The sequence below is a fragment of the Haliotis asinina genome, chromosome 4, assembly GCF_037392515.1.
Source record: "Haliotis asinina isolate JCU_RB_2024 chromosome 4, JCU_Hal_asi_v2, whole genome shotgun sequence".
In the NCBI taxonomy this organism is placed as follows: domain Eukaryota; kingdom Metazoa; phylum Mollusca; class Gastropoda; order Lepetellida; family Haliotidae; genus Haliotis; species Haliotis asinina.
This window is the reverse complement of record NC_090283.1, coordinates 21,443,854-21,471,057: the sequence shown is the minus strand read 5'-3', so window position 1 is coordinate 21,471,057 and position 27,204 is coordinate 21,443,854. Positions and strand designations below refer to the sequence as shown.

General features: G+C 39.8%; 1 protein-coding gene and 1 pseudogene across 1 annotated transcript; both read right to left on the bottom strand.

Moving 5' to 3' along the window:
* Window positions 1–789: 789 nt before the first annotated feature.
* On the bottom strand, window positions 790–12,331 carry LOC137280839 (uncharacterized). Its single transcript, XM_067812035.1, has 7 exons — window positions 12,229–12,331; window positions 6,214–6,303; window positions 5,025–5,144; window positions 4,036–4,149; window positions 2,609–2,830; window positions 1,940–2,167; window positions 790–848 (listed from the first exon to the last, which is right to left on the bottom strand). The coding sequence occupies exons 1-7, from the start codon at window positions 12,329–12,331 to the stop codon at window positions 790–792; spliced, it is 936 nt and encodes a 311-aa protein (XP_067668136.1).
* Window positions 12,332–12,446: 115 nt separating this feature from the next.
* LOC137280838 (putative serine protease F56F10.1) lies at window positions 12,447–26,209 on the bottom strand (annotated as a pseudogene).
* Between the last annotated feature and the right edge of the window lie 995 nt (window positions 26,210–27,204).

Below are 27,204 nucleotides of genomic sequence, written 5' to 3'. Positions count from 1 at the left end.
TACACAATCCTTCCATGTGTTCAAAATAACTATATTGTTAGTGACATGTATTTACCTTGTTTTTTTACCTAATACAATCTTGTCTTATCTTATCTTTTGTTTTTGCCTTCACTCATGAACACAATCTGTAAATTTGTCCGGCAACACTTCAGGACCTTTCACTGATCACTGGTTTGCTTGGCTCAGACTCGGAGACATCATTGTTTACAGACCGCCGACATCTGGAAATAGCTGATTGCGGCGTTAAACAACATTTAAACAAACCAAATAAGGAAACCAGAAAATCTCTGGGGGAACATACATTACAGCAGAGTTTCAGTCACCAGCTGAGAGGAAATTGTACGGAAGCAGGGACAACGTAAGTAATGGCAATGACACTGCCAATCACGTGACTTGAAACTCCGTTTGGTTAGACATCTTGGTACAGGTTCATTATAGGTTAGTTCGGAAATTTGACGTATTCTCAATGTACGCACATGTAATTCCAGTGTAGCATAAATAATTTTCATGAAGTGAATTTAGGATATGATGGATCATTGTAAACTTTGACAGGCAAATGTGAAATCTTCCCTGCTCCACATAATTTCAGTTCAATTTTCCAACCACTATGAATTGATGACATCACATTTATCAACTGAGGAATGGTTCCACAATGTGCACAATCCCATAGGCTGCCATGTTTAAGGTGTTCATGAGACTGTACATGTGTTGAATAAACTGTCACCATTCGATAAATAAGCAACGGAAAAAATATTAACGTATAAGCTTAAGAGAATTACATCAAGTGTCCTAATATACCTGGCAAGGGTCTGTAGTTTCTTTCTTCAGAAAAGCTGGCGGTTCAACTCCTGAATCAGTCGTTGTTATGTACCAACAGCACAGAAAACACCACAGATATCATGATATCGATAAGCCCTTTTATTACATCAGAGAGAATGTGTCACAGTTTCCTGAATGTCGTTAACTCCGGAATTATACTGAAAGCAAATTCGGATAATATTTACTTCAGAAATGAAACCAGATACATAAACGTGGTTCTTTTATGAAGAGCTTCATTTTGAAAGACTCGTGAAAATCCGGATAGAATCGATCGCTTACAAGCCATGCTTGTTGACTGTGTGCGAGTTCAGAGTTTAAGTGACATTGGCAGTATTGCAGGCATATCGTGACTAGAACAAGTTACAAATTCATAACCGGCGAAGATCCGGGTTAGGATTGGTCTTCAGCAACCCAAGCTTGTCGGGACAGGCGACTAACGGGATCGTGGATTAGGCTAGCTGACTTTGTTGACACATGCCATCGGTACCCAATTTTGCGTAGATTGATGCTCATGCTATTGACCACTGGACTGGCTGGTCCAATCTGGATTATGTACAGACCGCTGCCACATAGGTGGAATACTGCTGTGTGCGGCGTAAAACTAAATTCACTATCTCGCCCACTCACTCACTTATAAACTCATAATACAGACAGTTTTAAGTATTACAGATAGTACCAAGTTATATATATATAGCCAACAACTGCAGCTTGTAATTAGGGACTCTGGGAACGTACAGTTCAATTGCTTCGTACATGAACCAACCTGGATTTGCGCCATCTGTTCAGCTACTAACAATATTACACAATCTAAGCATGATTTAAAATAATACATAAACTACGGTAAAAGAATATATTTTAAATGTTTTGGACGTCCGGAACTATCGGTGTGGTTAAATAGTCGAGTAATGGGGTCGTGTGACCGTTATTATTATCCCAAATCGATGCCACTGAACTGAATCACTTGATTGTCTGGTCCAGAGGAGATTAGTTATAGCCCACCATCTGTTTCTGTAATACTGCTTGAAACACCAAACAAAACATTTACATTATTCAGATGACTGTACACTGAATTATCATATGTGAAATATTTTCTTCCGGCGAGGCTGCCTACATGATTTACCTTTGATGAGTTTTCCGTGGACCTCGACTTCGCAGATGGTGAGGTATCCATGGTTTGGTGGTATAACATGTAACATCACGTATCGACCCGTTGTCGAGGGTTTGCAGACTAGAACCTCAGGCCTTGACAATCGTCCTTTCCTTTGTGCGCATGTCATTGACCGGGTAGTGCTGGTTTTCATGGGGTTTTCTTTAAATACACGGACTTCCAGATCATGGAATCTGTACGCTGACATCAAAACACCACACTGCCAGAATCAGCAGTCAACGTACATGACAGTTTAGCATCAAGAAGTTTATTTCCGGGAGAAAATATATGATAAGGAAATGAAAGATCATGCTGGACATAAACAATGTTAATATATGTACTCTTAAAAAAATAAGAATTGTAAATTTGTAAGAGACATATGAAAGAATGGAAATGCATTAAAGCGGTATTGCAGTGTGACAGAAGAGAGTATAACCCCCAACGGTTGAAGGGTGAGATGGTATAATTGTTAAATGCAAAGTGGTGATGCCCACGACCACCAATACTGGTAAAATATTCATTAACTACACGTTTTCAAAAGAAGTAGACGGAATTTACAGTTTTAACTATCGATTCAAAAATGGGAGATTTATTGAAGATGCAGGGAAATAAAGAATGGCAATATTATTATCAAGCACTTACTATAACCATCTGTCCGTCCATAAAGGGTGACGTTGTGGACGTCATATTGTCCCTGCAAGTCAACCATCCACCAAGGCTTCCGCTCAGATGCATGAGAAGTAAAGCATTGACCTGCTCGACGATTACCGCCCCTGTCACCGTCGACCACGTGTCGAGGATTAGAGAGTCCGTCGAAGTCTTTACATCCGTATGCAGGTTTCCCGAGCGCCAAATTGTTGGTGTCTGGAAAAAGTGAGTGAGGTTAGTTTTACGCCGCACTCGGCAATATTCCAGCTGCATGGTGGCAGTCTGTAAATAATCGAACCTGGACCAGACAATCCAGTGATCAACAGCATGAGCATCGATCTGTGCAATTGGAAACCGATAACATGTGTCAGCCAAGTCAGGAAGCCTTTCCACTCTATCCCGTTAGTCGCCTCGTAAGACATGCATAGTCACTTTTTTATCAAGCAGTTTTGAAAAACGATTTCATCATAAGGGTTAAGTAGTTCCGTGCCCTGTTAAGTTTCATTTCGTTCTTGTTCGTTGAAAGATCGATTTAATTGATAATGTTTGATTAATATGATCTGTGGATAGATGTATTTTACTGTTTGGTAGTTTAGATTAGTACCTTTGATAGTTAGTGTACCCACAAAGAAGGATAAAGAATTGTACAATTATTGTCCTCCTGAGAGGGTACGTAAGTCCCAAAACTTCCAGTGTCAACTGAACTCAATCAACCTTTCTATTCGAATTACCTTTGTTATTTCAAATCTCGGCTACAATCGCCAGCAACTGAAGGGATGATATGAATCCAGTTAGGGTCTATGGAGGTAGCAAAAGTACTGAAAGTCCCCTTCAGTTCCTTGCGATCAATAGTTTTCTGCTTTTCAAGATATATGCTAGCCAGTTTTAACTCATTTTGTGATAATCTAGTAACTGTACTGTCTTTCGCTGACAGGGTTGTAAATAGTATATATATATATATATATATATATATATATGAGTTTAGAATCAGTTTTAGTAACCATATGGCTGACCCATTGCCTGTATCACTTCATCGATTCAATTCTTGGGCGTAGTGAAGACATTCTTTAACCAATAGGCGACTACGTAACGACCAGAAATCAGAGCAAGTCTAGGTACCGCTTGACGATTGCTTGCTTTTTTGTTGAACGCCGCCCTCGGCAATATCTCGGCTATATGGCGTCCGTCTGTAAACAATCGAGTCTGGACCAGACAATCCAGTGATATATGAGTATTGATCTACACAACTAGGATACGGTAACAAGCGTCAACCAAGTAGGCATGTCTGGCCACCCAATCCCGCCAGTCGCCTTTTACGACAAGCATAGGTTGCCGAAGACCAGCTCTTACCCGGATGTGCACGGGTTATCACCTCTAGAGATAGCCCAGTCAATCTGAGATTTAACCTTGAGTGCGTTTACCCAATTTCAGTGCCTTCACGACTTTGTCCAACTTGGTGTTGATGTCTTGAAGCTTGGTCTCAGTTTCTTCTTGTCGCAACCCAACAGACTCCAGTTCTGATTTCATCTCTGAAACTGAAGGGGCGTAAATATGCTATAGTTTAATGCGTGTGAATTGTTGATGTTTCCCTCTGAAATGATAACACAGATTAAGAGGTAAACTGTCAACGTATAGTGAGTCACATTTAGCAATATCACGGTCGCGAACACCAGAAATAGGGCTTCACACATTGTGACCATGTAGGAAATCAAATGCTGGTCTTCGAACCTTTTCACCACGTGTTTTCGATATTTTCTCGAAGTCCTGACAAAATAATATGATTGTTTGGCCCCTAAAATGATACAGAAAATATCATCCTCAAAAAGACTTTTGTACAAGTCGATTAATGCATGTATTCCAGGGACGTGTATCTATTTGATATCAGAAAACAGATGGATAAGATCATAGGCGTTACAAAAACTTAATTTTTATATTTTCCAGTTTGTAAAGAGCAATAATAACACGAAATCTTATCGGCTTCAGTGAGAAAGCGATTGGTGACGTCATGCCATTGTTATGAGACAATTATCTGTCAAGTATCCTTATGTAATTTCATTGTGATGAGACAATCATCTGTCAAGTATCCTTATGTAATTTCATTGTGATGAGACAATTATCTGCCAAGTGTCCTTATGTAATTTCATTGTGATGAGACAATTATCTGTCAAGTATCCTCATGTAATTTCATTGTGATGAGACAGTTATCTGTCAAGTATCCTTTTGCAATTTCATTCCTGCGTTATCGCCCGTCACTGTTTAAGAAATCGTTTTATCATAGGCACCTACGTAAACAATATAATGATAAAGAGTTTAAGTTCGTTCCCGGAAAAAAGATGCATACAAAATTACTCTTGTACGGTCTTGAATGTGTAGAAGGAAATAAGAAGCCTAAGAGACGATTACATGTCACCTTGCTCTGCTTTAGTATCTGATTCCACGCTTTGCATCTGCTTTAGGATTGTATCAATCTTCTTTTCATTTACTTCTTGTCGTGACTCCACAGAAGCAAGATGGGAGTGGACCTCTGAAACTGGAAACATGTCACTCATGCTATACTACTATCAATGCATTTTCTACCTGTGAAGATCCGGGGTGGAAAGGTCTTCACTAACCCATATTTGTCGTAACAGGCGACTAAGCAATATTCCAGCAATATCACGGGGCCAGATACCAGGAATAGGCTCCAAACAATGTACCCATCTGGGAATAGAACCTGGGTTTTCGGTGTGGTCAGTCACGTTGACTTGGTGGACACATGTCGTCCTTTCTCAGTTTCGTAGACTGATGATCATACTAATGATCACTCGATTGTCAGGTCCAGACTCGACTTTTTACAAACCGGAATATGGTTGAGTGCAACGTTAAACAACAAACCCACTAATTAAAACATTTTCATTTGGCGGTGCAGTTTGACAATGTCTTAGTCGACAATACTGGACTAAATCCCCAAACGGTGTCATGGAGAGAATTCCAGGTGGTAGCATGGTTCCGTTTCCAAGAGTGGTGTACTTATGATAATTAGAAGAGAAAATGTGCTTGGTATGTTATGGTAAACCTCTGAGGTCGAATACGCCATCAGTCTTTTGTACGATGTGATTAAATAATTATTACTGAAACTTTGAAGGCTGCAAACAGTGCTGCCCTGATTAAGTGTTAATCTCCAAAGCCATTTGTTGCTATCAGTGTTGGACCAAGATCAACTGTGTGATTACTAGTCTCATGTACAGTCTGTGGCAATATGATCCAGGAAGACGGAGTGAATTTAGTTTTGCGCCGTGTTCAGCAATATTCCAGCAATATCAGCAATAGGCTCCACAGAATTTAGCCATCTTGAAATAGAACCTGGGTTTTCCGTGTGAAGACCGATCGCTTTAATCACTAGGCTACCCTACTCCCCACTGGGAGAAGTCGCCTGAAAAGCGACTTCTGGTAAGGTCCTGTGGAGGCCTGTTGTGAAGGAACAATCGAAATTGCTTCGATTCGGAAATAGATAAGTGATGATTTATCTACATATGACGGTTAAGATGATGATAGTTTTGTCTAGTTGTTTTGGGATAAGAATAATTCTATATTGACAATGACTGGTAATAAATGCGTACCTGCTTCTCCTTCACTTCCTTCCATATCACGTATTTTCCCAGTGAGCTTGTCGACCATCTTTTGCATCTTCTCCATTTGACCGCGCAAAACTAGGAAATATATACAACTTTTAATACAATTCTAATTGAACAGTCTGAAAATTACAGATGAAGATCTGTGAATAAACGTAAATTTTAATGTCATCTTGTACATGATACGGATAGGCATTCTCAGGATAAACCAATCTCTTCTTCACTAGGAAACGATGTGTCTGAAAAGACATCGCGGGATTTTTAAGTAGAGAGGCAGTTCTAAATACTCAGTACCGTTGTGACAAATACCCACCTTCAAGATGGTAGTATGATGGTTCAAAATTTTAAATGAAGATCAGAAGTTCAAATGAATCAATTTTAGCGTGAAACCGATACAAAAAATAATACCTACGTTTTGACTGGCCTGCACAGAGAGATAGTTGTAAGGATAATGGCACCATGCCGTTTTACATCTTTTGGTATAGAATAAGGAAGACAAAGTCTGATACTTGAGTTAAGAAAACAAAGGATGAATTAAGAGACAATGGTGAGACGTCTGAGATGTCTGAGACGTCCCAATTTATGCCGAATTGCACCCTCGACCCTCTTATCATAATAGGTTTGTCCTAGACTCGTGCTTATGGAGTTCAACACAGTGTGACTTTGGAATCTTACACTCATTCAAATACAGTGACATGTTTCAAACATTGTTCATAGTGGTTTTAGACGCAAATCACTCTTCTTCTCTAAATACGAATGTAAACTGAGTGAGTTAAGGTCAGAGTGGTCAGGCTCTCTGACATGATTGGCACATGCCATTGTATCCCAATCCTTTAGTCCCGTAACGCTCCGGTTAGAATCTTCAACTTCAACTTCATTTATTCTCCAGCGACCACCAATGGTGCTATGAGAGTACATGGTACAGACATCAATCTTTACATACAGTCAAAATGGCGGCAGAATATGACAATATATTATAACAAATCAGTTGATGATATGACATGTCTGTAACCTAACAGTTTTTATAACATTCACAAACTTTGCTCAGTTTTTTTTGTTCATTAAAATCTAAACAAGTAAACAAACTTACGATACAGTGTTTGAGTGTTTGGTAATTTGGTTGGTATTATTTTTTTCCTAGATTCGTTAAAGGCAGGACAGCGAAAAATATAGTGAAACCCATCTGACATAATTTACAGGTTCTATTTTGTCTTGGAATATTATTCCAGCGCCCGGTTTCAATTGGTAGCCAACGATTGGAAGTTCTGACTTTTAATAATGGATAATAAATGTATTTGGGCTTCAAATGAGAGTAGAGTTCTGATATATTTATAATATTGTCCCTTAGAGCTCATTTCTATGTTATTCCTCCATTCTTGAAAAAATGATCCCTTAATCTACCTTCTACCACATTCAACAACCATGTTCGACTACAATTACTCGGGAACATATACATATTGCTAAGTCCGCATGAGTTTAAGATATTTTCAACAAGTTTAAGCCAAAGATGGGAATGATTAGTTACTCCACTATCTAGTGACATGAGATTATAGATTACCTGCGATAATTTGGATTGGGACATGGTCGTAGTAAGTTTATCGGCCTTCAGTGACCCAAGATGCGGCTTTTGGGATGGGGTGATCAGATTCGCTGACGTGGTTGACACGTGTCATCCTGCTGGTAACAGGATTGTTTGTTTCAGACTCGATAATTTACAGACCGCTTGCATATCTCTGTATCAGTGATTTACATGTAGGCGTTTTGGAGCATAAAGTTTGTAATTGAGCACGTGAGTAAAATGAAGGTGAGGAAAAAAAACTCCGAAAAGTCATGGTCATCGAAATATGGAAGGTCATATCCACTGGTCAAATATCATAACACGTATTTTACACTAAACAAATATAAATATAAATAGTATGTTATCAAGAGAACAACAAAATGTTGTGAAACTGTGTGTCTGTTTATTCCTCGTAAGATGTAAGATGATCAGCTTGAAAGCAGAGAATCGGAATTTGACTAGAACATATTTGCGACAGTGTCCCTCATTTTGTTCAGTATATACATGGAAAGAACTCCCGGTTTGCGTTTTACAAACAACGCTCCCTGATACATGAACATAGGATTTGTTACCTATTTTGGAAGGGTTGGTTCCTGCAGGTGGAGTGAAGGAAGGAAGGAACACTGAAGCTACTGGGTTCGCCTCAAAGCCAGCAGCTACACAAAAGGATCCAAGAAGTAGAATACCGATCATTATTGTCCCGATACTTTTGAAGTGTGAAGTCAGATTTCAAGCTACCTCGGAATATATACGTGAAATCCAGATCGTTATTTAGATATCCACCAACGGCAGTATATACAGAGTGGGCTTAAAACTAAAAGGAATGGCATCAATGCTTACCTTTAGAAAAGCAACACAAATAAATCACCTTGCAATTTTTTGTAGCTTCAAATAAACAAGAAAGGTCCTTTGTTTGTTTCGTATTTACTTCTCCTTCTCACGTCAGTTTTGCATAAACACGGCTTGCATGTCCTTATATTCTGTGGATATCAAGCGCTACTTCCTCGTATCGACATGGCTGTTTTGGATTTACTCAAATCACACGACGAATCTGGATACAGTTTCACAGTCCTCTCAAAATGAGAAAGTTATATATCTTCATGTACGTTCAGACCAGCCATTTCTGTACATATTTAAAATATATCGTTCATGTGCGTAAACTGTCCAAATTCACCATGCATATTCATGTATACTGAGCCAAAAAAAATTTGTCACTCAGTATTGTGGCGACCATAATTTTAATATCTATTTGAAGGCAATTATTTTAGTTGTATGCTGTGCACAGAACATCTGGACATCAACAGAAAACAGAAACAAGTCTCGCCGTTTGTGTTTAACATTGATAATATTTATGATGTCGGACTACCCTCCAAAATGAAGTTCACAGAATGGAGAACAATGGAACTGAGGAGTTCAGTAACGATTGTGTCCACCTCTAGCGTCTCGCACAGCCACACAACGTCTCCTCATGGATCTCAGAACGTTAGTGAACACTGCCGGGGAAGACGTCGCCATTGCGCAACCATGACACGTTGAAGATCTTGCCACGTCGACCCAGTTCGTCCCAGATGTGTTCGATCGGATTGAGGCCGAGATGACCAAACCAGGACTTGACCTCATGATTTTGTTTTTGCAAGTGCACTCACAAGGAACCCACGTGATTTTTCAGTTTCATGAAATTAAGGGATTCACAATGTTTATTTTTACTAGAGATACTGTTTGAAACATTCCAATGAACAGAAACAAAAACAATCATAAATTTAGCAGTGTCAGGTTTTCAGTTTTGCTCAGAATATTTGAATGTACATTTTCAGGGTACACTTTATTCAGCGTTCTGTGTCCAGATAGATCTCTTCTATAGCAAATGAATACATACATATCCATGTATATATTAGGAAATTGAAATAAAGTAGGGCTCATTCTGGGAAACACAGCTCAACGGGGGAAAGAAATCAATAAATGAAACATTGGTGTGCTGTCCAAACGATAATAAACTTACTTACATATTAAATTCATTCATTTGGACAAATTGCATCTTGTTTGTTGTGACACGCACATAGACAATACCGAGATTTCATTATGATAAATGTTCAAAAGAATTTTCAAAGTATAGCATTACAAATATAATATCGAGACAATGGAGAAGTAGAATGACAATTCATGGAAGAAAAGATTTCAATTGTATGGTCTCCAGTGCGACTGCGAGTTATAGGGCGTTGCGTCCAATAGAGGCCTTCCTTCCTTCGTGCACATTTACATCTGTTCAGAACAGTTGACTAATTTATTTATGTCTTGGCTTCATATGACTTTACGCAGTGACCTCAAAGACCTTCCGTTCTAATTACTTTTCAACGTGCAAATGACAGTGAGAGGTAGTCAATCAAGTCCCATGTGAATGTTTCTGTACAAGACTACCGTCTCCGAATTTGAAACCGGACATGCAAAACAAAAATTCATGATACCTTCTAATTTGCGCCCCTGATCGAAAGTCGTTGGTCAAGTTGGGATATATACAATATACATGTATTCATGGCAGGCTCTGTCCATAATATCCAACAGGCAGCACATACAATAAACGTCCCCAAGGTCCTGAGTATTGTGACCCTCAGTTGCTGGCGATCCTTTTTATATTGTTTTGCTCACGTTAATAAAGTCGTTTCATGAAAACATGCAAGTTTTACCTAAATATATGTGATACTGTCGTAGATTACTACTCTTCGAAAACATTTCTAATTTTATTGATCTTTAATATGATGATTAATTGATCTCGGAACGATGGCTGAAATATTGCCGACGTGACGATGTATATGAACTCTCTTACTCCAAATTCCAAAAGTAATTTTCAGTATGAAGGCTCTGCGTAAAAAAAGTCTCTGTGTCTCATTAATTTTGCTGACACAAAGTGACTACTAACTATTCTGAGTGAGTGAGTTTTACGCCGCACTCAGCAATATTCCAGCTACATGGCGGCAGTCTGTAAATAATTGAGTCTGGACCAGACAATCCAGTGATCAACAGCATGAACATCGATCTTCGCATGTGAAAACCGACGACATGAGTCAATCAAGTCAGGGAAGCTGACCACCCGATCCCGCTAGTTGCCTCTTATGACAAGCATAGTCGACTTTTATGGCAAGCATGGATTGCTGAAGGCCTATTCTACTCCGGACCTTCACGGTTCAGATCTTCTGAAAGTACTATGTTAACGATATAAAAGATTGCCTGTTTAATAAACGATGATTTTCTATCTTTGGCGCCTTCAAGTCATCACGCTGAAGGATTTCATAATTCAGGTGTGTTTTCGCACAGCCGAGCGACAGCTTGATTAAACAGTTCATGTCATGGTTGCACTGCCGTTGAAGTCTTTCGCGAACGATCATCACTGACACATAGATTGGTGCTGAAATCGCTTCTAAAGGTTGTCAGAAGCAAATGACTAAATGCTGTGCTCAATTACCTCTTGACATTAACGAGGCTAAAATTATATGCACTTCCTTATGTAAATGTGTTTTTCCCCAGTTGTTCGAGGTTTGACTCCGTATGTCGAACTCCAAAATGGCCATGTTCCTCTACATTCAACTGGTTTATAAACAATGAACAAACATCTTGTCCAGTATTATATCTTCTCGCGACAATACTCAAGCGTGATCTACAAATAATAACATGTCTGGTTTATTTTTAGTGTCCAGTAAAGACCAGTAAAGTGGGGATTATGTTGTCTTGATTGTCCAGGAAGGATTGTTTTATTTTGATTGTCAAGTGGGAATTATGTTGTCTTGAGTGTCCAGGAAGGATTGTTTTATTTTGATTGTCAAGTGGGGATTATGTTGTCTTGAGTGTCCAGGAAGGATTGTTTTATTTTGATTGTCAAGTGGGGATTATGTTGTCTAGATTGTCCAGGAAGGATTGTATTACACTGCTTGTAAAACAGAGATTGTGTTGTCTTGATAGTCTAGTAAGGATTAAGTTATCTTGTTTTTCGAGTAAGGATTGTGTTATATTACTTGTCTAGTATAACTTATGATACCTTTATTGTCCAGTAAGGATTGTGTTACCTTGATTGTCCAGTAATGATTACATTATCTTCAATGTCCAGTAAGGATAACACTATCTTGAGTGTCCAGTAAGGAGTATGTTATCATGACTTTCCAGTAAGGATTGTTATGTTGATTGGCTGGTAAGGAGTGTGCTGTCTTGATTGTCCAGTAAGGAGTATGCTATCTTGATTGTCCAGTAAGGATTGTTATCTTGATTGGCTGGTAAGGAGTGTGCTGTCTCGATTGTCCAGTAAGGAGTGTGCTATCTTGATTGTCCAGTAAGGATTGTGATAAAGGTCACGAGTGCATTTAATGCCTGTGTGCATTCCCCCACGAAAAAGGCACTGTTCAACAGATAAGTGTCATACACTATAACATTGTGTACATAAGTTTCGTTTAAACACTTACTTTTATTGAAGAATTTCGTGTCTATTGGTCGTTTCATTTGCATATCGATGCGCATGCTGTTGATCACTGGATTGTCTGATGCAGACTCGATAATATAGGCCATCGCCACATAGATGGAATAATGTTGATGCGGCGTAAAACTTAACTCACTCACTGATTTGTACGATTAAGTATTGAATTGCCATCGGCGGTATCTTCATGTCACAGTGAACAGCTCTTCATCCCACAATGGCTGGATCACGTGATGATATAAACTGACCAATGAGGCGCTGGATTTCCAGACGAGCATTTTTCAAGTCAACACTGTCTGAAGTGGAGGATGGTAATATTGCTGACGTGACCGACGCCTGCAACATAATAAGGGGCCGTTCGTAATTTATGGCTAGTAGAGTTGGTAGGGGGTTGATGGTGATTTTAGGGGTTGGGTGGAGTGTTGGGTTGAGTGGACGCAACTTTGTATAAAAAAATATAAGCTAAACAGTTAGCGGTAGGGGGAGGGGGTCACTGATGGTGATAGCCCATACGTATTCATATTTGCCATTTCGGGTGGAACCAGCGCTAGCAATGTACAACAATTCCGATAAAACTTCTCAAAATAAATTGAACGATTTTCTTTTCGCAAACTCAACATTAACATTGAAGCATTCGCGCCATTTTATCAAGTTGACTTTTAACCATTTTGGCGGACGACAGAGACTGATCGTCTCTTGCTTACTGTTTCCATTTGCCATCCAATATGTTAATTCATTGCAACTCAACAGCGTAACCACTTCAGATGGATCACTGAGCAGAGTTTTAGAGCTTTCAAAATGCTTGCACTCAGTCACAGGTTCAGCTAGCATCGTTGCAATTGCATCCCAGTGACTGGTTCTAGGATGCAAGGCATTTGGGTGAAATTATTCGCTTGTCACCCCAAAGATTTGGGTTCGACTTCCGAAATGTGTGAAGGTCATTTTTGGCGTCCCTCGCCGTACATACTGTTCAAATACTGCCATAAACGTCGTTATACCTATACTCACCCACCCACTATTTGCTGTGAACATGGCAAGTTAAAATATCTTGATTGTATACTCTTAAATAAATAAATATATGTGTGCAAGAAATGTTTATGTTTGTGTTTGCTCCAGCCAACCTGCTGTTTTTGCATCGCTTGGTAGATCAAGGTCAAGGTCGTCAGTCGTGAATGACGAATGCACACGAATCGCAGCCGATTGAAGTACATACTTGTATGTAAACCAATTGTGGCTTAGAAATAATTGACTGGAGCACGCACACAGATGCCATCTATCCAGCGTGTTCTGGTGCAGTCGTTTCTGTACAGTACACAAAAATTCCCATCTGTTATCGATACAAATTCTAAGCAGGATTCCTGTTGGGAATATTTACCATAGAGAGCTCCTCAAGAGGCGAGCGCCCACGGAACGGCGTTGGGTTGGAATGTTCTGTTTTTATATCGATTTGTTTATCTATAGCTGTTATGTGTGATATTTAATTACTATTTTAACATTTATATCTCAGATGTTTTACAGTTCTGTAGTTGGTTTTACTGTCCTTTGCAGACAGGTTTCAATAATGTATCTTTAGTTTTTGACAGATATGTAAGTCCCAAAACAATTCAAGAAAACTTAAACATACTATTATTTTTAAACTGCAGTATATGTGTTATTTTAATTTATAGCTAGGGTGTCAAAATTACTAAGATCTGAATGGATGGTGTAAATCCAACTATTGTCCATGCAAGTAGCAAAGTCACTGTAAGACTCCATGGTCCTAGTATGGTGATCTACCTTCAGTTGATAGCCTGCTTATATGCTGTGCTGTCTTCTATAATTAAAATTAAATCAATTAAAATTAAAATTAAAACGTTTTAGATTTCATAACTGGCTTTGCGTTTCTATCGGTGATAATCCAGTTGTTTCACTGTCCTTCGTCGACAGTCGTTTGTAATTTAAATCCATTAATGATCACAGTATTTTCATATGTTACACAGGCAGGAAATTACATCAAAACACTTTGACATGGTTTCATGATATATTACGTGTCTGCATTGTGGATATAAAAGTAGTTTTAGTCACGATATGGCTGAAATATTGCCGATTCACTTTAGATTGTTACTCACTTGTAGCTAAATAAGTAGGTTGAAGATGGTATTCATATGTCATGAAATCATTCAAAATAAAAACTAGACATGGGGACAAAGGGTTTCACACAATAATTCGATTCTTCGACGTGGTGATCACATGCTTATGTGACCATAAATAATTATTTGAACTCACTGACATACCTTTGACAACTACGGCGTATGCCCTGGGGTTAGGATTTCTGGTGAAACCATACTTGATCCATGGATCATCTGTTCCTTGCGTGTAGATGACGTTGGTTACCCGAATGTCAAGGCCGCCGTAGTTCATGATGATGTCGCCATGCCCACGTTTCACCAAGGACTGATTCAACGCCGGACCAAACATACCTTCACATATTTTGTAGTAGTAACTGTAAAAATACAAATCAAGTACATAATTCATCATTACACCTTTTCTGTATCAATGCATTTAAACGATTCATTTGAACCAAACACAGAACAGAATCCATTCACTGGTCTATTCGTCAAGATGACGAATTCGTCTAATGCGGCGATGTCGTATCAGACATCGGTCCTATACCCATACCATGAATCGTCCTCGTTTACAGAAAATCCATATATGCCTAGCCATCGATAATTTTGTCATATTAAAGAATATTTTCAAGATGACCAGTTTTGCCATGATTAGGAGAGCTTTGGTTGAAATACCAACAAGTTCACTCCTGGATCCCTAATACAAAGCTGTCTTAGGAGTCCACTATATAAAGAAAGGGTTCCATGATAATGACGTACTGGGGCGGTCAGGTAGCCTTCTGGTTAAGCGTTCGCTCGTCACGCTGAAGAACCGGGTTTGATCCGCAGATGGGTAAAATTTGTGATGCCCATAACTGTTGTCCGCCGTGATATTGCTGGAATATTGCTAAAAGCGGCGTAAAACTAGACTCACTACTCATTACGTTGTCTTACATATATTCTGACAAATCATGACTGAAATCCCGCTAAGAACCATGCTAGTTAGCATTTCTGTTTATATAGTGTTCCAGGATCGACCGTGAAAAACAATACCTATTTACGACAGGTTGTCTGTTACGAATATAAGGTGAATGTTGGTTTGTTTTTAAATGAAATTTAGGATGTGTACTCACTCTTCACTTACTGCGTTCCCAAGAGGCTGCCTATCTGACGTTGTCGCCACGAACACCCCAATTTGGGTGCATTGTTGATATCTCCACTGACGAACTGGAATTTCAAATTCAAAGTGATGTATTTCAGTTGTTTCAGCATTTCAACTTTTATTTCTATTTCTACTAATCTGGTAATTAGCAACTAATTTACAACTTTCTTAGTCACGAAACAGCTGCACAATGCCGATGTGACTTCAAATGTTCACTCACTCGCAAGCGGGAAACATCGACAACATTAAGGACGAGGACCTCGTTGTGTGTATTTGTCTCCTTAACTTTATGTCCTGTCCTTACATTATGCAAACCAAAGACAGACAAGATACTGATAGAGATATTTGAATGAAAATATATACACAACAGGAAACAAATGAATTGAACTTTTCCTATCACGATCCTTTAGGGAAAAAAGTGTTGGTAAACAAACAAGTTGGTAAAGTGCCAAGTTGGTAAACCCAGTTACTTATTGTAGTGGTTTGCAGTTTTGGGAGTGAACTGAAAAAACTTATACTTAATGCAAAAATCTCTGTATGAATAGATAGCGCTTTTGTGAAAGTGGTCAGCTTTAGTTAACACATGTTATATGTGGTATTACACCTTTTCATTTAAGGATAGACTAGACTGTGGTACTAGACTAGACTCGGTTCCAATTTCTAGGGTGCCTTAACAGGCCTTGAAATATCAAATTTACTGAGGAATGACATTTCCAATATAATACATGTTACAGAAGAGTAACCGCACTTGAAAATCCATCATCGTTCTCGTAGTTGATGACGCTTCCTGTGCTGACGAGGGAGGCGAATGTTGTGTTGCGGCACTGATCTTTCTGTACTGTATAGTTCTGGTTGTAGATACGGGCATACTCAGCAAGGCGTTGTAGAGGAGGTCCTGTGGTCTTGTCGGCCAGCACGTTGCACATTGAGGATATCGTTTGATTTGGAATAAGCATCTACAGAATATACACAGGACCAAATTAAACATGGGTGATCGGGTTAGTTTGATTTTACGCTGCTTTTTGCAATATTCCCGCAATATCACGGTGGGATACACCATAAATGGCCTTCAGGCATTGTACCCAGGTGGGAAAACAAACCTGAATCTTCGACGTGACGAGCGAACGCTGTAAACACTAGGCTACCCCACCGAGGAACATTAAGCATGGAGTGCACAACATCCTTGAGCAACCTCGAGCCTCTCAGCGGCACACACCAACACATACATCGAGATTTGCATTAGAAACTCGCATTGGCCAGCACAAAAGCATTACCGTCAAATCACGTACACGCACCACGGCAGGGTGTGTCTTTGGACTAACGGAATAGACTCAATGCAGCCACAAACACAAATAGCATGCACATACACACTCACAAACGCTTATGTGCGCATACGCTATTTTATTTAACTAAAAGCATCAGGATCTAGCACACTTCAAAGTACGTGAAAAATAGCACAAAGACATTCATTTGTAACCTCAGTCGAACGATATGCATATCCATTGCTTGAATTTGAATGTATGTAGAGAAAAAGCCAATATCAGACTCCAGTGTCGCCCTCTGTGATATTGCTGGAATATTGCTGGAATATTGCTGGAATGCCTGTAACTATGTAAGAAAGTAAGCAACCATGGAAATGAATAAAACAAAATAAAAAAAAATATCTGACTCCACTCTGTCAGCATGTGAACATACCAGTGTGCCTGGGTGGATGTTATTGAACTGTATTGTTGACACGATTAGAGTGACTAGATCCATCATCAGATTTTCAACATCCAGCCGGTTTGTCTGGTCAAAATTACAAACCCTAAACAGAGAAGGGAAAACACTACGATGTCATCATAACTGTTCCTATTATTCAGTGAGGTAGCCCTGTTGTTAAAGCGTTTGCTCGTCAAACCGAAAGTCTGAGTTCGTTCCGCCATATGGGTACACAAAGTGAAGCACGTTTCTGGTGTTCACCGCCATGGTATTGCTGGAATGTTACATTAGCGACGTAAAACCCTACTCACTCACTTATTCACTCATTACTTTACAATCGTAGTTCCTCAGTCTCCTTTCCAGTGGGTGAGTGAGTTTACTTGTAAGCCGCGTTTACCATATTCAAGAAATACCACGGCGGGGCGTACCAGAAATGATCTTCGCACTTTGTACTAATGTGGGGAATCGAACCGGGGTTTGGCGCGACGAGCGAACACTGTAACCACTAGGCTACCCCGCTGCTTTGCCTCGCATTCCAATAAATATAAATTTGGACAAAACGTTCAAATGTAGTCCATGTGAAGGGGAATTACACCGCGGCGACTTTACTTAGACAATACCTGCGGAAAAAGCTGCTAGATTTAAAGGGGTACTCACGGGAGAAAAACAATAACATGCGAAACCACCAGTCGACGGAAACTGCTCCGCATCAGTGCCCCTTTAAATCGTTTGATTCACACGGGTTGGCTGAAGTGTACCACCCGATACACAGGCTTCAAAACAATTCAAAATCAACATTGGTGTGTTCGGTAAGATAAATATGTTGTTCATTGGTCCCCCGGGGCCCACGAGTTGATGTACCTCGATATTTGTTTAGCATGCAACATAAACAAACATCGAAGACACATCAACCCATGCAGCCCTCGTGACCATGAACAACTTATAACATACGTCTGATTTCCCAACAAAGTTTATCTTAACTCACACATAAATGTTGCTGTCTGACTGAGCGCTCTCCTATTATTTTCAATGTACCCCGTGTACAGGCGAGGTGCATTGCAAAACACCCCGCTGCCAATAGCAACTCATTCGGTACTTCGTGGTAGTTGCTCTTTTTATCTCGAATAACATTAAATGTCGCATGATACATGGAAATTACCGATGTTTTGACAATGGAAATCGAAGGAAGGGAGAAATCTCTAAATCTAAATTTTCTTGTGTTCTCCACAGAATCTAGCGATGGCTACGAAAACATTTGACACTCTTTCCAATAAATAAATTTTGACAAAAACGTTCAAATGTAATTCGTCTGAGTATTAAGAAAAGGAATTACATCGCGGGGACTTTACTAAGACAATACCCAGAGGAGAAAAGGAATGCAAGATTCGAATCGTTTGATTCACACTAAAGTGCACGTTCTGATACCCGTGCTTCAAACAGTTCAAAATTAACGAAACTGAGGTGTGTTCGGTAAGATAAATACGTTGTTCACTAGTCCCTCGGGGTCCACGGTGTGATATACCCTCGATGTTTGTTAACATCAATGACACGTTTGTTAACATCGAGGGTACTTCAAGTCCGGGTCCCATCGTGACCATTGAAGAACGTATAATATACCTCTGATTTTCCATGACAGTAAGTTTATTTCCTAAGAGTAATATTTTTAAGGCAATATTACACTAAAGTAATTCCGCTAGACGTCTGACGTCATAAAGTTCACAGTTATGACGTCAGAATGATAATGCCGCTGTCGCAATGGCAATGGTCTCACTCGCGGAAAGCTGTTTCTAAAAATCAGTTCTCGAATTACCCTCACCTGAATAGATTCTGCAGAGTCTTCACTCCAGAATCCGTTTTCAGAATTTCCCTAACTTTATCAAAAGCTGCAGACACAGTGTCGTAGCATCCTGGCACAATGCGCATGTCTTCTCCGGCCCCTACTAAATATTCTGGAATAAAGCAAAGGAATTGTTTTATGGAACGTGTACATGTAATTTCTTGGTCGAGACCTAAGTTCACCTGAAAGGGAAAATGTCAGACGAATCGTGATACCTGATATCATTTTAGATCATCAGTAGTTTCATGTGCGATTGAACAATAGTTCCATGTGCCAGTGGGCAATAGTTTCATGTGAGATTGGACAATAGTTTCACGTGTCATTGGGCAACAATTTCGTGTGAAACTGGGCAATACTTTCATGTGCCATTGGGCAATAGTTTCATGTAAGACTGGACAATTTGTCGCCATTTGGAACTGAAACTATCGTTTGTACTTCCTCTGTTGTTCTTTTGATCGTTTACCTGTTCAGTTTCATGATATTTACAACCACCCATGATCTTGTATTGTCCTAATGTGATGTCTTATTTTAGAGATATATGCTGGTTTTATTTCTTGATATTGCGATACTCTAGCCGGTTTCATGTCCGTGGATGTCAGGTTTTTATAATGTACCCTAAATTATTATGTAACGCAATTACATGATCTCGTCACAATATGGCTGAAATACTTCCCATTTGACGTTAAATCTAAACTCACTCACTCACTCACTCACTACAAACCACTCTTGGCCCTTGAAGATCCAGATTTAGAATTGGTCTTCAGCAGCTCATCCTCGTCGCAAGGGGCGACTTAGAAGATCAGGTGGTCACCCCCACTAGCTTGTTAAATGTCATAGTAACTCAATTAATGAATTAAAGTTAATGAAGTTACTTCAAATTGATCACTCGATTATTTAGAGCTGAGAGCGGCGTGAAACTACCAACAATCAAACAAACTGCATCAGTCCTAATTGGTCAGAGAAAATTGGATTCAATACACAAAACTGCAGCATGGGCTTTGAAAGTTGAGCTATTGTCCAGTGCTGGATTTGTTAACTCATCTCCTCGTATCCAAATTGTGCAGATCGATGCTCATCCTTTTCATCACGGGATTGTCTTGTCCAGACTCTTATACACAGAATCGCCACCTTGTAGTAGGCATATTGCTGAGTGTGGCGTTAAACAACAGACCAACAAATCGCTCTTCCTTACAGCCAAACAGAAATATGTCAGTCAGATCTCCGATACATAATGCCAGGCACACATTCACAAACCGTTGTCCAGTCTCGAATAACATTAACGTGGAAACGGAACTGACCCAATGTGACACTGCAACAAATTATTAGTTGGTGCATTACCATCTTGAATTAGAGACCAACTGGGGCAAGACCGGGACGTACCCGTTTTGGGGTGCACAGTGTCCTCTCCTTCCTCACGTCCAACCGTTGTTTATACGTTACGTCAAGCACGTTTAGCGTACGCTTTGGCATATAACAAGACCAGGTTCAGTACTGAACCTAAATAGCTGTGCTACACGTCTTCGTGACAACATGGAATCGGTCCAGTCTCAGGATCCCACTCGGACATATTAAAAAAAACAGGAAATATGCTGGTCTAACACGACTACCGTTGCGGGTAACTTGAACTCACCTTGAGCAATCGTTGGCACAGCGAGGGGTGCACTGTGGGCGACTGCTCCCGCAACAAGGTGGGGGAACTTCAGCCTCATCCATGTTGACAGTAGCCCTTCAACAAATCAGACATTTATCATTTCGACTTATACTTGATACTCCAAATGGGCACTGTCCAATCTAAAGTTACAATGCTACACACTTCAAGATATAGTGCAGCTGTATCGAAACACATTGTCCCTGAGAGAGAACGTGAGTCCTAATTCTTTCGAAGTACATTTAAATTACCAGATTTTCACACGTAGCATTTTTGTGATTTTCAGTTATGGTTTAAATTTCCTGCTGAAGGGATGGCGTAAAGCCAGCTAGGTCCCATGCATGCGGGTACCAAAGGACACTGTAAGTCCCCGCGCTTCCTAGTATGGTGATCAAAGTTCATTTGTTGGCGTCCTTTATTCTGTTTCTGTTTTTGTTTGTTTGTTTGTTTTTATTTTTATGTTGTATTATGTTCATAATTATAATAGCTTTAGAACTACATTCTACTTTTAGACACCATCTTCGAGGACCGGATATTTAACGGCTTGAGTATATTGCACAACTTTTCTCCTCACTGTGTGGCTGAAATATTGCCCAGGTGACCTTAAATTTAAGTCACTAGCTCACAATAGTGGCTTTATCCGCTAAATGTTAGGATACATGTTTAAATTACACATTTCAGTAAGGCTATTGGCAGTCATCGATAAATATTTCTAAGTAGGGAGGGGCACCATCCATGTTAAATCAGTACCCATTTCCCTGACCAACATGAAGACTTGCCCCCCACCTCTAGATGCTTGCTATGTTAAGAAATCATTCGTCACCACTCGCCCCTCTCCGTAACATCATTGAAAACTTTTCACCGTCTCGATGTTTGTTATGTGCTAAAAGACGACAAACCAGTCAGACCGCGCGTAGTGGGGCGTTGCTTTGATAAAAATAATCCCGACTACTTAAATCGTTTATGACATTATATTATTGTACAACGAACCATGAACATGTATGACACAGAGCTGACAGAATTGTGCTGTGAAATGTGAAGGTTTTTCTTATAAGAATCATGAGACTGACGGTTGTGATATCGGCTCTCGAAGGTCCAAATGAGTGTATTACGGAGTGTATCTTGCCGGCTTGTTTTGGAGATTGTACGAGAGCTTCCAACATTGTTAAAAACAGTACCTATACATCAAAAACAATAATATTATGTCTACATGTAACTAATCAACTTTATTCTTCAACTTTGGGATTATATTTTAGTCTCACATTTTTGTGGTCACATATATTTGGTTCAGCGAATACATTAAAAATTCCACCAGGGGAATGGCATCAAGGTTGCACGAATGTTTAATTTGAGAAAAATATTTCAGTCAATTTTCAGATATTCAATAAATCAGTTGTAATTTGTGGTTCTTTAACCCTGCTTAGAAATATACATTTGGAAATGTAAGAGGAAGAGCTGATTGTAATTACGATCATGTTTTTTTCCTTCTGTTTTGAAGAGGTCTTAGTTCGTTTAAGAAGAAAAAAAAAACAAATGTTATTCACAAGAACAAGAAAATGTGCGAGTGCCTCGGTGATGTTAAGTACCATCGGAATCAAATAGGAAAAGAGTTATCGTTCTTGTTTAAGGAAGTTCTGATGTTCCTACGCTATTATGAAATCCCTGCAGAAGGGCACAAGTGGGTATTCGGACTGTCCCAAAATAACACGAGTGCGTCACGAATGTCCTTCCTGTTGGCTGTCTCTTACGACACGTACGGGCTGTTCGTAGATATCAAGTGTTGGATATTTTGTGAATGATTTTGCTTGGTTGTGAAGAAACATGTAGTTTTTGTTGATTTTTTGTGTGTGTGGTGGTATGCTATGATCATGTCTGAATTCGTCATGTTCTCTCACGAACATCAAGCTTGTTTGTAACGAGCTTAAAAGCTTATAACAAGATTCAACATAATTGATGGATGAAACGAACTGTATTTTCATCCCGACCCCTCGGTTTACAATTGAGTTCAAATTTTACCAACCACTGTCAAAACAGACAAGAATAAGAGGACCCTGTTATGTCATTATAGCTGTAGATACAATATGCATACCTCCATATGATCCTCCAAATGTGATCCATTTGACGTCTTTTAAATTGTGCTCTTTGTTGCATGCTACCATGAAACTGGCCAGATCCTCTAACGCTTGTTCAACGGACAGGTATCGCAGGTTGGCCGTACTCACATCCCTGATTTTGTAACATTGAAAACAATATATACTTCAATATCATTTTTGGTCATTCGTGCTAGTATAACTTTATTTTTGTTTAAAAATATCATTTGATGTTGAATTTTACATAAAATAATTATGCATTTCAAATTTCCAATCAGTCCTCGCTATATTTAGATGTTCCTCACACCACCTACAAACTGAAACCGGTGGATATCTTAATCAGCCCAGATGAAATAGATTCTGTTTTGTTGGAAAGATAACTTTACTGAATGAAAATGAATTTCATTTTATTTTGGTATGTTAATGTTATCAAAATCTGTTTGTTCTTACCGCGTAAAATCTAAACTGTCAACCCTTTGTAAGATTATAGACATCGAATAAATACTCAAGACGAAATCCCAATATCCAGAAATTAAAGAAAATTTACATTTTAATTTAAAGAATTTTATAAAAATTACGAACGTTGTGGGTCGACTTTTTCCATAATAGCGGTGCTCTACTGCAAATCCGATGGCATTATGGGTCTTGACATACTCTAACCAGGCACCTTTCTCTGCATATATGGCAGGCAGGGCCACTTCTGGTCCTATGTACAAGAACGCAGGACCACCCGGCTTGTAGAACTTGTCGTTGATGAAATATCTCTGAAGTAATAATAATGAAAATAAACCTGATCTTGTCCTTTTTCATAAAGCCAACGCTTTTATTTATATCATTGAATTTTCTGTCCGTCTTGAAAGCAAATGTGATTCTGGAGAAGCATGCAAAAGTGTGCGGACCTCGCATGCATCCCGCGTACACTGTTGTCAGACTCCCATTGTTCTGGGTGCCTTTGGTGCAGTACCCTGGTTCTCCACTGGGAGCACAGCCCTTCTGGCAATCAGGGTAATGCAGAAGTCTGAAGGGACTCTTCACACACTCCGGAAAGTTCTTGGTAGGTTCGACTAGGCAGCGTTTCCTGGAGAAGTTCCGTTGGCTGTGTGGGATGAGTGTAGAGGTGGCAAGGGCCCCGAGCTGATGATGACCCTCACAACCTGACGGTGCCAAGATCACCCGAGACCTTTCAACAGCGTACTATTTTCAGTCTGTAAAACATATTCTAATAATATTGGTTCTTATATATATTGTAAGTGTGCCCAAAGCGGTAACAAAGTTCACAGAAATAACACATTTACAATCTATTGCTATCGGTACCCCATATAACCCAAGCTGCCTACGATATTTATAGTCACATGACTTATGCCACCGGGTACCCATTTTGTGCTAGGTGAGACAGAGGCAATTATGAACAAATACACTTGCTTGACTTCAACTGATCTGTGATCTGAGCTTTATGCACAGGTCAGGACTACACACCACAACTCAGATAATGTCCCTTCTTCCAAGGTGGTGGCCGTTCAAAGATCACCTATGTCATCCTCCAGATCTCGGAGTTTGGTAAATATAAAACGTGATCGCAAAGGAATGTCGTGTTTTGATGATCCACGGTATGGTGTAGAGGCCAAAATAGTTGTGAAAATCATAATTATGAATGAACCACCGAAAATCTCTTTTGACACCAGGTTTGTTCAGGTTTGCTAATCGAGCATGGATTGCTGAAGACCATTCATCCATTCTTGTTTTGAGGTGGATTGTAGGAGTACACACCCCACATATAGATATTCCGGGCCTGTTACTACCAAAATAACCACAATATAACACAGATATCCACGCAACTGGTACATGCTCAAGGCGCTTAAACTAGTGATCCTTTCCGCTTGTCCAGTTTTCAGTAGTCTCTGGCTGGTATACCATAACCAGTTAACGTATCCCTAATGATCTCATCTTATACCAACCTTCCATCGTCCTTCTCGATCCCCAGATGATAAGTGATCATATGTGGCTTTCGACCGTCACCCCACTTCAGCTTGAGACCCATCAGGGATTCGAACCCGCACCCTCAGAGTATCGAATCCCGGATGTGACTCAACCAAAAAAAGTACTAGAATTTGTACTTTACTGAGAAAGTGAAATCCCAAATTTGACATATGTTATACTTAGGGACAGACAGTGTTGTTATCTGCCTTATACCCAACCATGCAAAGGTTATGCTGTGGGACGAAAAAGAAAACTGCATACGGCGTTCGAATCCCTCGTAAAAGTATTTTGTTTTTAATGTGTTTTTTTATTATTGTTATTTAAACACAGTACCCCATTAGTACCCCAGCTAGTGGTCAGGCTCGCTCACGTAGTTGTCGTCTTTGCCCTCCTGTGAAGATGTATGTTCATGCTATTGATCTCTCAGTCGTATGGTCCAGACTCGAATGTGTACATAGAGCATAGAGCTTGAAAGGTACTGAGTGCAGCATAAGACAATGAGCAGTGCATGGTACAACACTGAAACAGTCTCCCTCAATTGTATGAATGGAAGAGAGGGGAAAACACTGACATGGCTTGGAAGGAAGACAGGCTGGCTGGGGGAAAGGGAGGCTCCAATACATAAACAAAACTTGACAATTGTTGGTATCCCCTGTGATACTGATACAATGAGAATTCTCATAGCAATAAATTATTGGTGCATTTTTGTTTGCTGGTTGAAATAAATTTAAATAGATCTTCTTTTTATCTGCCCATGGCGTTGCTTAGTTAAGTTAAAAACATTGTTGTAGGTCTTCCTACACTGTATTAATGGAGGGGTTGAATAAGCACTCATATCTCATGGGCAGAAAGGCCGTACGGCTGTTTACCTCTGAATAATGTTTCATAGTCTTGTACAATGTGCGACAAGTTCACACATGTTATTAAAGCCACTTGAGCAGGATTAATTCTATTAGCAACGAAAAACTTTGAAGGTGTGATGGACACAGAAACTGTATGGTACCAACAAATCCTTAACCGACTTCAGTATCACTGGGCTTTGTTTGTTTGTTTTTTCGTATGTCACACCCTATATAATAAAGAAGCTGTTCGCCCATATAGTCTTGTCCTCCGTTTTGGTCTCAATAACGTTTGGTGGACAGGTTCGAACCTGGTTCATTGTGTGTAATGTGTCCTATTCTGACAACATCCAGGATGGCACAGGCTGTGCTAACTAAATGAAGCGGCCTACACATATCTGAAAAACGGCCGTTCACCAAAATGGTTTCTCGCCTGATCCAAGTACGAGATGATTCATTTAAGTGATGATCTTGTTAATATCAGGATGTAGGAGTATTTTTCATACTGTATATATTTCTATTTGACAATATTTTCCGGAACATGCCTTGAGCGTTTCCAACCCAGGACGTTCAGGATGGGAGTTCCACTCTCTTCCATGGACGTCATTGAACTTCACATTTTTCCTAGTCATGCTTACATTTGTGGTGAATGGCGAAGCATGTGGTGTATTATCATATCGGGGCTCTCACCAGAATGGGAGAATGTTTGGTAGTGGGAGAATGTTTGGTAGTGGGAGAATGTTTGGTAGTGGCTGACGTCAAATGGCAGAGCGGTGGGTGTGTCATTTTCTGTGTCATTTCTGTGTCATTTCTGTGCGTCACTCCTGCAGACCTGTGCTTCTACTAGACTAAAATGTTACATCTCTAGGTACACAATATAGCCACTGCCTCTGACGCCATACATCAGTCATCACATTACATAGCTTGATATACAGTGATATTCTTAGTCTTGAAAAACTATCAGAGTAAACACGGTTTTTATACCAACAAGTGTAAATAACAATCACAGGAACAGCAATCATATGTTTTCGGAACGGATACATAGTTATCACAACGTATTTTGGTCTGGCATAAAGGCGACATAGTTCAGTATAAAAATCCGTATCCCAGAAGAACCTCACTATGTCATAATACTGACAGCAGAAAGGTAATTTTAAAAACTGAAAGTACGAAAACGGCAGAATTTACTTTATTAATTCCATCTTCAAATAAACACACGGATGCGGCTCTCCACTCAATTGTGAAGAATTCAGAGGCTTTGCCCGAGTTCTGCCAATATTTTCTCTCATCAGCATCCCAATCTCAAAATACAAAAACTGAAATTGCAAATTTATGTCATCAGGCTGTTACCATTGTTGAAACTGTAGGCTACTGAAAACCTGTATTTTATTTACTTGCTTGCTTGCTTGCTTGCTTGCTTGCTTGCTTGCTTGCTTGCTTGCTTGCTGGCTGGCTGGCTGGCTGGCTGGCTGGCTGGCTGGCTGGCTGGCTGGCTGGCTGGCTGGCTGGCTGGCTGGCTGGCTGGCTGGCTGGCTTGCTTGCTTGCTTGCTTTGAAGATATGTGTTGGAATTGCTAAAGATATACTCACATATACAGACCTGGATTTCCCCCTCAATAACTTTTCGT